General features: G+C 38.0%; 1 protein-coding gene across 5 annotated transcripts in view; it reads left to right on the top strand.

Moving 5' to 3' along the window:
• The first annotated feature begins 817 nt into the window (after positions 1–817).
• HACE1 (HECT domain and ankyrin repeat containing E3 ubiquitin protein ligase 1) overlaps positions 818–11,225 on the top strand; it is a 95,271-nt gene continuing 84,863 nt past the window's right edge. Inside the window, exons 1-4 of one of the 5 annotated variants that reach the window (XM_019929498.3) lie at positions 818–1,140; positions 7,031–7,085; positions 8,089–8,178; positions 8,963–9,067. In XM_019929498.3, the coding sequence (XP_019785057.1) occupies positions 1,065–1,140; positions 7,031–7,085; positions 8,089–8,178; positions 8,963–9,067 (326 nt within the window). In that variant the 5' untranslated portion in view covers positions 818–1,064. Of the gene's footprint in view, positions 1,141–7,030; positions 7,086–8,088; positions 8,179–8,962; positions 9,068–11,225 lie in introns of those variants that run through there. The other 4 variants (XR_012324766.1, XM_019929497.2, XM_004314661.3 and 1 more) reach the window with 4 other exon arrangements.

Raw genomic sequence — 11,225 nt, 5'->3', positions numbered from 1 at the left:
GATTGGATAAATTCTTTCATGTTTCAGCTGCTTCAAATTTGTTTTTATCCTGGCTTGTGCTCTACTTCTGTGTAGAGCTGACAAATATGATTTTTCCCCACTGATTTCCTTTTAATTAATTTCATCCACACTTGTTGGTATTGTCAAGTTTTTTTGCAACTCACGAAATCAGTCTTTGGATTTCCCACTGGGATCTGTCATCATCTTGAGACTTCAGCATTGTTCCCAAATAAACTAAAATTTTCTTTTAGGATGTCATCATCCATATATTCCCCAAAGTTTCAACTTTGTGTCAGGTGCTGTGGTGAGTACGGGAATACAAGGCACAAGATAAAGGGACGGCTTTGCCCTCACGAAATCGCCCAGCAGGGGAGACAAATAATTAAGCTACGGTTACGTTACTTGCAATGAAGGAAAAAGTGTATTCTGCGTTTGCATTTGTTTGACTTTATCATTCTTTAACATATGAAAATGTAATATTTCAACAGTTCATGTATCTGGAAAACAAATGTACCAAAACTGGGAATGATTGACGATGGATTTAAGAACAACCGTGCAAATCCCCAATCGTCTATATAGGGGGGAGTGACAGAATTGAAGGGAGCTGCTCTCGTACAGCTTTGCGGTGCAGGAGAAGGGGCTCGTGGGGACACCCAATAAGTCCCTCCGCAAACCTGCGCGCAGCTTCCCGCACACACCGCCCTACCCAGGCGTCTGCGTGGCAGGGGCGCGGAGCCACGGGCGCACCCAGCGTGGCTCCGCCCCGGGCGCGCGGCTCGGAACTACCGCTCCCAGAAGGCTGTGCGACTCCGGGAGGGAAGAGGCGGTGGCGGCGGCAGGAAGGGCCAGAGCGGCGTCTCCGGCCGCGGGTGTCCACTCGGTGGTCTGTCCGACAGCTCCCGGCCCCCGGACGGAGGACGCAGTCCTTAACGGGCCCCGTAGTCCCGGGCGCTGGCCCGGGCGAACCGCCGCCTCCGCCCGCGGGACGGGCGCGGGGCGGGATGTAGGGCGCTGGGCGCGGAGGCCGCGGGCGCGGCAGGGGTAGCGCCTAGGGCGCGCCGAGGATGGAGAGAGCGATGGAGCAGCTCAATCGCCTGACGCGCTCGCTGCGCCGCGCGCGCACCGTAGAGCTGCCGGACGGTGAGCTGCCCGCGGGCTAGGGGCGCGGGGAGGCCCGGCTGGGAAAACTAACCAAAAGCTGAACAAACGCCCACATTTACTTTCCTTGGCAGGGGCCGGGCTGGGACCTCCTGCTACCCCTCGCCCGCCGCTCCCGCCCGGGGCAGGTGGGAGTTTGGGGGAGGGGTCCGGGCTGTGAAGGTTCTGCTGCTAGAAGAAGCAGGATAGACCCAAGTTTCTCCAGACTATCGATTAGGGGTTTTGGCGAAGGAGCAGAAATACCACCCGGAGGGCGGAGATCCGGATTCAGAAAACATCACAGTTGTGGGCCATTTTACAGTCTCTGCCTGCTGGGGCTAGAGAGATGCTCCCCAAGTAGTATTGTTTACTTTAAGCTGCTGAGGGGAATTAAGCATTCTTTTCTTTTTCTAAATGTAGAGCACTGTTGTATTTTGGCAATAAATAAAAGAGTGTCAAATATCAAACATGTACTTGAAGTACTGTGTGTGTTTACATATATACACTTCACTTTAATATGCATGTCTGCCTTCATTTATTCATCAGACGGAGGGGGCTGGGGCGCTTCTACAGAGAGGAGTAAGGCATGAGCCCTGTCGTTTAGGAATTTTAGTTCAGTGTGCCAGGATTTCTTCAGAATAGGTAAAACACTAGTAATAAAAGAGAAAGAAAGCCGTTTTGTTTGCAGCCTCATGAATTCAGATGGTTTAGTGGTAGTGGGAGAGCGCAGTGCTGTCTCTAAGAGGCTTGATTCTGTATGCCCAACTGAGAGAAAGGGTAGGAGTTAAGTCTGGTGAATTTTTTTTTAAATGCATTGTATTAGTTTATCTTATATCATTTTTTAAAAAAATTTCTTTGAATTGCTGCTGGGGAGGTGATCTGTAAGGTTAGTGAAGGAGAACTTGGGCGAGAGCCATAAAAGAAATGTGGGACTGGAGACCTGAGGATAATTTTTCTGAAGAAAATTTTCCCTAGTACTCTACTTATGATTCAGAACAGGATGATTTGTGGCGACTGTTTCTCAAAAGATAATTTTGTACTTGGTACCTTGCTAGTGTAAAGTAAGAGACTGAAAATGATCCTGATTTTAGGAACAAGACTTTTGACTTCAACGTTTTCTTTCTCTGTTTTCTTTCCACCTTCCACCTTTGAGTCCATTTCTTAAGTGCTGATCTCACTCATTTTCCGCAGTCAAATTACTGGTATCCTTTGCTGCGTGTGTAGTTTCATTTACACGGTATTTGTATTGCTCAGTTTAAATCCCGTTTTTTTTTTTAACGTAAATGTGACTTAGAAGACTTTGATAATGTTTCTTGTTTTAAAAGTAATGTGTTTTCATTGTGGAACATTTTTTTTTTTTTTTTGCGATACGTGGGCCTCTCACTGTTGTGGCCTCTCCCGTTGCGGAGCACAGGCTCCAGACGTGCAGGCTCAGTGGCCATGGCTCACGGGCCCAGCCGCTCCGTGGCATGTGGGATCTTCCCGGACCAGGGCACGAACCCGTGTCCCCTGCATCGGCAGGTGGACTCCCAACCACTGCGCCACCAGGGAAGCCCCATTGTGGAACATTTTGAAAAGAAAGAAAAATAAAATAATCTGTCATTTCACACCCAGTGATAAACAATGTTAGTATTTTCTTTATTTCCTTCTATTATTATTTTTTCTCTTTCTCTACTGAAACTAAGATCATACTGCATATAGTCTTTTATTTTGCTTTTAGAAAACATACAACATTTATTATATCTTTAAATGCTTAATTATTTTGTAGGATTTAATGTAGGTTTATTTTGTAGGTTAATATGTAACAAATATTGAATCTAATTATTGTTTTTATAATAGATTTTATGAGGAACAGGTTTGTAAATTTTTAAATCTCAGTCTGCCTTTATAAATATTTCCTTAGGATTATTACATAGAAGAGTATAGATCTAATTATATCAGCATTTTTAAGACTGAGTATCAACCTCTCAACTAACTCTTTGGAAAAGAAAGTTCCACCCACAGTCTGAGAGTCCCTGGAAACTAGAGTAATTAAAAATAAAACTTTTCCCCATGTTGCTTACATTTGTTTTTCTTTGATTATAGTGAGTTTGCTCATCCTGTCCTTTTAATTTATCTTTGTCCCTAAGATGAATGTTTTTGAATTCTCTGAGATTGGCCCTTTCAAATGTGTGTGTGTGTGTGTGTGTGTGTTACATTCTAATTATAAAAATTTAGATTGTTGTGCTTTCATTTTAAGGGCTGAACAGAAGTTCTGAGATCTGTCTAACTTTAGGAAATAATCAGATGTTTATCTTGCCTTGTTAGACTTCAGTGATTAATAAGCACTTGATTGGAGCTAATTATTAAGGTTGGAAAGTTTTTAATCAGCCCTCACTCTAAAATTAACTTTGTTGCATAGGATTAACCTGCAGATATTTTATTTATTGAATTGAATTCTGGGAAAACATATTTATGTTTCCTTGGGATGATGAAAACCTGAGTATTCCCTCTAAGTAATGGAGTGCAGGTTGTTGAGTCATCTTAGGCAGGGCTAACAGGAATATTCTTGTGAGACAGGAAGTGAAAGGAAAACAATTATTTTAGGGGTATAGATTCTCTGTGGACTGTAAAAAGTTGGCTTATATTATTCATTTATGTGGAAAAAGTAATCTTAAACTACTGCATTTACAGTGAATGTAATTTGTTTAATAAAATAATAGAACTTGAGCCCATTTGAGCATATATTTGAATAATGATTAGGATAGTTATCAATTTTTTAAAAAATCTCTCCCATTTTATGGTTTGAGACATTGAATATAGCATAGTGAATCTGAGCTTCCTGTTCTTTGAGGTTTTCCTTTTAGTTGCTGAGTTCTGAAATGTTATTAATAAAAATGGCCAACATATCTGATAAAGTGAGAGATTGATTAAACTTTTCTTATCACTCTGAAAACTTTTGTTACATACCTAGTTCTCAAGATTTCTTCATGAGTGTGGAGAAGGAAGCACCTGACAGCAAATTTTATTCAGTACTTTCTTAGTATAGTATTTCCTGGATAGTCTCCTTCTAGCATCATAGTTGTGGTTATATTTGTGTCTTCGTACCTTTTAGCGTATGTGAGCTATTTTTTAATAAGGTTAGATACTACTTAAAAAACAAGATCTACCTCTAAATTTTATCTAAATGAACACCCTATAAGTAAAACCCATGCGAACCTTATGGTGCTCACTTAAAAGTATGTACTATCTTGATTTATAAGTTTAAATTCACAAATAAGGGTATTTCCTGTTTATGACTTTGTTTATTATGGAGTGACTTAATTGAAATTGTCATGGTTTAGAAGTTCAGATTTTTATTGGGGCGTGTATTATATGAGAGAGAAAGAATGCTGCCATGCTGAGGGAGGCTTAGTGAAGTGTTTTTCAACTCCTTTTGGTGACTCACCGTTAGATAATGAGAATAATTGAGTGGTTTCAGTCAGCATTTTGAAAAAATTGAGATGGACGAGAATAAAACAAGTTAGACTGTATTGTACATGTTAAGAATAGTATTGTAGGTCTTCCCTGGTGGCGCAGTGGTTGAGAGTCCGCCTGCCGATGCGGGGGACACGGGTTATTGCCCCGGTCCGGGAGGATGCCGCGGAGCGGCTGGGCCCGTGAGCCATGGCCGCTGAGCCTGTGCGTCCGGAGCCTGTGCTCCGCAGCGGAGAGGCCACAGCGGTGAGAGGCCCGCGTACCGCAAAAAAAAAAAAAAAAAAAAAAGAATAGTATTGTAGACCTTTTGGCTATTTATATAGTGTATACTGGGGGCAGTGGAAGATTTTTCTTGTGGGGGCTTTGGAATCAGCCAGCTTTGAATTCCAGTTTAGCCATTTAATGCCACCATCACACGGCTTATTACTTAGTGCTTCAGCTTTCTCATTTGTAAAATAGGGATAATACTAGTACCTACTTCATAAGGTGGCTGTGAAGATAAAAGAGATGATGCATATGCATGTGAAGTGTTTAGAACAGTGCCTTTAAGGTAATAATTTAAAACATGTTGGCTGTTATTAGTAGGATTCTTTGGTTATTGAATTATTATTATAGTGAAAGAGTTGTTGCATCTGCATACTGTACTTGTGAATGTTGACAAGGACTAAATTGCTCTTCATGTATACATTCAAAAATAGTAAAATAATGAACAAAAATGTGAAGAAATGGTAACTTTTTTTCTCTTCCTCTAAATACTTCCGGATATATTTCTACATATATAATGTTTTTTCAAACATAATCACAATACCATTATTAGAGCCAACACAAGTAACAGTAATTTTAATTCTCATCAAATACCCAGTCCATGTTCAGTTTTCTCCTCAGAAATATTCACTTACAGTTGGTTTGTTTGAATCAGTATCCAGTCAGGTCCACACATTACATTTGGTTGACTCATCTCTTAAGAATCTTTTAATGATAACAGTTCCCCCTATTTTTTCTTTTTCTTTTTAACTTTCCATTTTTAAGTAATTTTAGACTCACAGAAAAGTTGCATAAACAGTTCCTGTATACCCTTCACTCAGCTTCCCCTCATGTTTACATCTTATACAACCAGAGAACAGTGATCAAAATTAAGGAGTTAAAAAAAAAAAAATTAAGGAGTTAATATTGGTGTAATACTGTTAGCCACATTCCAGACTTTTATTAGAATTTCATGAGTTTTCCCACTAATGTCTTTTTTCTATATAAGGATCCAATTGAGGATACCACATTGCATTTAGTTGTCATGTTTCCTTAACCTCCCCTGAACTGTGATATTTCTTCAATTTTTCCTTGACTTTAATGGTCTTGATTAAGAGGACTGATCAGGTATTTTGTGGAATTCCCCTTAATTTGGGTTTGTCTGATGTTTTCCCATGAGTAGATTAAAGTTACAGATTTTTGGCAAGAATACTACAAAAGTGATGTGCCCTTCTCAGTGGAAACTCAAGGGCTACAATATATTGATAGGTATTATTTCTGGTGATGTTACCCTTTATCAGATGATTAAGGTGATAATCTGCTGGGTTCTCCACTGTAAGTTCACTGTGGGGGAAATACTTTGATACTATGCAAATATCCTTTTTCTCAAACTTTTACTCATAAATTTTAGTACTGCTATTAACTTTTTAAGGGCTAAATGGGACTTGTCAGTGTTACTTCTCTGTAAGTAACTTATTAAAAAACGTAAAGCTCTAATATGCATTGAATTGAGGAATGACCATTAGTAATACATAAAAGTAAATTCAGGGACTTTCCTGGCAGTCCGGTGGTTAAGACCTCGCCTTCCAAAGCGGATGCAGGTTTGATCCCTGGTCAGGGAGCTAGGATCCCACATGCCTCGTAGCCAGAAAAACCAAAACATAAAACAGAAGCAATATTGTAACAAATTCAATAAAGACTTTAAAAATGGTCCACATCAAAAAAAAAAATTCAAACGCTATCTGAAATTTATATAAGTATCGCATGAGATCATAGATGTTATTGACTTTTAACTTCTTTTGGATCATATTTCTGTGAATTTATAAAAGATAATAAATGAAAATGTGAGGTAAGTAAAAATAAGACTTTAATGCTGTTTCATAAAAATTTCTTGTGTTATTGACAAGGAGCAAATACTATGTATATGTAATATTTTAAAATAATTTTAGCATATTTATCTTTGATATTCATATATACTTAACATTCCTCCAAGTACTTGTAAGTATGATGAAACATTGTGCATTATTGCAAATCTTGCAATACCTCTGGTGTTTTTCACTATCCATAATCTTCTTCCACCTCTTCTCCTAGCTTTTTATTTAGAGTTAAGAAAACTCTGAAGTAGTCATAAGTATCACCCTTTGGAAAAAGTAGGAGATAAATTAATTCCTTTTCTTTTTTTTTTAACACTTAGATAATGAAACTGCTGTTTATACATTAATGCCAATGGTTATGGCTGATCAACACAGGTGAGTGCCTATTTACAAATTTATATGTTTTTTCCACAAATTTATATTTTTTAAGAATATAAATTTACCTAAATGTTGCGTACACACATACACACACAAACACACCATAGAGTTTGGACATAGGTTTTGTCCTGCGGCAAGTTATTTAACCTCTATTATAATTTTCTGTCTGTGAAATAAGAAACAAGATTTTCTAAGATTCGTATCAACTGTAAAATTCTATGATAAGAAATTTTCTAAATGCATAGTCAGAACTTAAAACAAGTATTTGCTTGGTCACTGACAGTGAAAGAAACATTATGATGGTTTCTGTTAGAGGTCACTACTGATCTTTATAGCACAAAGTTAGGGCTGATGGACAAGTTATTCCCTAATATTCTACTACTTTAATGTTCTTTCTATTGAGGTAGTGTCGACACTTCTTTTCCAGGGCGCACGTGAGGTGTGGTTGTCTGGCTGTGTGATGAGAGAGCTGTAACAGACAGCTCTGCTGTGGTTAGCCATTGGGTAGTTTGGTATTATGAGGAGAAAGTAAAGAGACTCTGTATTTTGAAACACGTTTAAAATATAAATGATTTTTTTGCTTTGAACTCCTGTCTGATATAATTAAAGCATGTTTTTGTCTGATTTTTCTTATTTGACCAAAATTAATATAGATAGGCTCAACTTTCTGCAGGGGGAGCAGCCAGTCCTACTCTCTTTGCTTCTCAAGAATCTAGTGGGAGCTGAAGCCAACTTAGGTGTCCTCAGAGCAGGTGACATAGTCAGAGCGGCAGACGAGGAACCCTTCAGCACCAGTTTATAGGTGAGGGCAGTTGGTTTCTGGATGATGCTGCACTGGCTGCTGTGCTACGCTTAGAGAGTAGTGCCTTGTTTTTTGGCTGATGTGGGACAAAACCTTTTGAATAATTGGTAAGAGTAACACTAAACAGCTATTAACTTGAGTTACTATGTTTTTAAAAACTTTTTTTTTTAACCTTGACTCAATTTTCTTTTGGCATAGGTCTGTTTCTGAACTACTATCAAATTCAAAGTTTGATGTCAATTATGCATTTGGACGTGTGAAAAGAAGCTTGCTTCACATTGCAGCAAAGTAAGACTTAAGACATTTTGGATTAAATTTTGGTCTAGAGTAATGATCAGTAAGCTTTGAATCAGTGTGTTCCATAGTAGTTATGGAGAGAGATGAGAACAGACAGCTGAGTGGTTCTTTGTTTTGTCGAGGGCATAGTGTGCTATGCTTACATTCTTTCACTAGATAGATTGTTAATCTTGGGATTGGACTCAAGTCTTATATCTGATGTTTTAACTTGCTCTAGATCAGATTAGAGGAGATTAGGCACGGGGATTATCTTTCCTGGATATACTTAAGAGGGTACATTCACCAAAATTTTACTTTTATCCCACCAATATAAGATTTTATATGCTAATTGCATGTGAAGTTGTTGGCTTTATATTTTTTACTTAGCTGTGGGAATGATTTTTATTCATAATATTCCAGTGTGTAGCTAATCAATTTGTTGATATCTCATCACCCTTTAGGATTTAGGTTGAGATTACTCTACCTAAATAAAATTGATTTTTCAATATAAATTTGGATTCTGGAAAGCCAAAAGTTGAGAGTACTGTATGGTTTCTTTTATGTGCTAATACTTTATTTCACTTTATATGAACTTCTCAAATACTTAATAGCTTTTGCAGTAGAATGTACCATCTTGAAAGTAGAGGATATTTACTATTTGTGACAGGAGTTAAATTGTAGGTCAATATGGACCCCCAAAATAATGTGTTTAATAGGGCTTTTTGTTTTTTAATTAAGCTATGTCAACTATGGCTGTTTGTTAAATGTGTCTGAACTGTTTTTAATATTGTTTTAGTTGTGGATCGGTGGAATGCTTGGTTCTGCTTTTAAAGAAAGGAGCAAATCCTAACTATCAAGATATTTCAGGCTGTACACCCCTTCATTTGGCAGCTAGAAATGGGTAAATATTTTTTCTTAAGTAGCTTAAGTTGTATTGTTATGACTAAGAGTAGTCAAGGTACTCTACCTTCATTTGGGAATTTTTTTTTTCTTTTGCCCAGTATTTGCCTTGGGAAGAGGGTCTTGGATTATTTTGTTACACTTTTAAACTATAATTTTAATAATTTATTAAGTTTACTAATATTTTTCTTCTTGAAGATATATTTGTCAAAGTTTATTTTTACTAGTATTATAATGACATTTTCTGAAAAGCGTAATTTTCACCTCTTTGTTTTAGTGTCCTTTTTCCTGGTAGTCTTTTGCCTTGTTGAACTCCATGGCTTATTTTCCACATTGTTTAGTTAATTTTATTAATGCAATTAAAGACAGAGTAAATACATTATACTTAGTTTTTTTTTTTTAAATAAATTTATTTATTTTTGGCTGCGTTGGGTCTTCGTTGCTGCACGCGGACTTTCTCTAGTTGCGGCGAGTGGGGCTACTCTTCGTTGCGGTGCGTGGGCTTCTCATTGCGGTGGCTTCTTGTTGCAGATCACGGGCTCTAGGCGTGCGGGCTTCAGTACTTGTGGCTCGCGGGCTCTAGAGCGCAGGCTCAGTAGTTGTGGTGCTAGGGCTTAGCTGCTCTGCGGCATGTGGGATCTCCCCGGACCAGGGCTCAAACCCGTGTCCCCTGCATTGGCAGGCGGATTCTTAACCACCATGCCACCAGGGAAGTCCCTATACCTAGTTTCTTTGTCAAGAATTTCAGATAGTCATGTCTCTGTGTCTGCCTCCACAATATTTTTCTGTTGGACTGAGAAACCAGACTAAAATAGTTGGAATTATGTTTAAAATGAAAATAAGTAGTTTTTGATTCAGGGCTTGAGGAACTTTACATTTATAAACATTTTTTGAATTCTGGAAAACTTTTCTATGAAAGACTATTCCTATATGTCTCTTCTTTTGATTACTCTTAGAAGTATCTTTGTTGACTGTTTTGAACAGGAATTCTAGGTAGTTGAGGTGGCTGCCTAAGTGAGATGGATATGGGGCTAAAATTGTCCACTGCCTCAGTCTGAGGCCAAATTTTTGTAGACAAGGATTAAAGTGGAACCAGAAAGACTAGAACCATAGTGATGTCTCAGTTGGACAGAGGAGAAGCATAGCCCTTTGACCCTGTCTGGTCTGTCCCATTTCCTGACTTAGCACGTGAACCAGTTTAGTTGTCCACTGTTGCAAGAGGTAATGTGTTGATTAAACCATTGTTTTTTCTAATAATTGGCCACATTAGGTATGTTGTAGGGTGTCACACCCAAGGTCATAGACTAAATCATTCATTCCCTTGTTGAATTGATCTCAGGTCTAGATACATTATCCCAAATGTTGGTAGGATAGTGACAAAGCTCTCTGAAAAAGTTACATATAGAAAAATATCTTAGTACAGTGTCTCAACAACTGTAAATGAAAGGACAGATTGGTGCACAGCAGGGATAAAATGTCTACTGCTGTTGTAGTAGGAGACTTAGTCATTTAGGAGACCATTGCTTTTTTTTTTTTTCCAACTTTGTTGAGGTATAATTGGTAAATAAAATTATAATACATTTAAAGTGTGCATCATGATGAATTTGATCTATACATTGTGAAAGGATTTTTGTCATCTAGTTAATTAACATATCCATCACCTCACATATTTATCTTTTTTTTTTTTTTTTGGTGAGACATTGAATTTGGAGACCATTACATTTTAAAGATGAAGAAATATAACAGATATTATTACATAATTCATATGGTAAATCAGTGAAGAGAAAAGGAGTAAGAAGAGTCCATAACCCTAACATAACATCTAACTTGGATGCCTTTCTATTTCTATAAAGATTACTTTTGATATTCCATACTTAACTATTTTGGTTTTTATATATTGAATGAATGCCTTGTACAACACAGAGGTGCTCAGTAAATGTTTATTAAGTGACTTGATTACTTGTTGCTTCCTGTAGCTTTTGATGGTTTCAGAAATAGTCTTTGGCTCTAATTTCTCTATAAGTTCAAATTTGTCTAGACTGAAGCAGAAGTCATAGGTGAATTCTACCCCTTTTGCTGGTCTATCTGGGTTATGGGGGATTTTGTTTTGTCCCCTCATCTATTGTTGTCAGAGTATTTGTCTTGGCCTGCTTTAGTGT

This window comes from Tursiops truncatus, chromosome 12 (genome assembly GCF_011762595.2).
Source record: "Tursiops truncatus isolate mTurTru1 chromosome 12, mTurTru1.mat.Y, whole genome shotgun sequence".
NCBI classification, from domain to species: Eukaryota; Metazoa; Chordata; class Mammalia; order Artiodactyla; family Delphinidae; genus Tursiops; species Tursiops truncatus.
The sequence above is the reverse complement of the archived record's forward strand: the minus strand, read 5'-3'. Positions and strand labels throughout refer to the sequence as shown.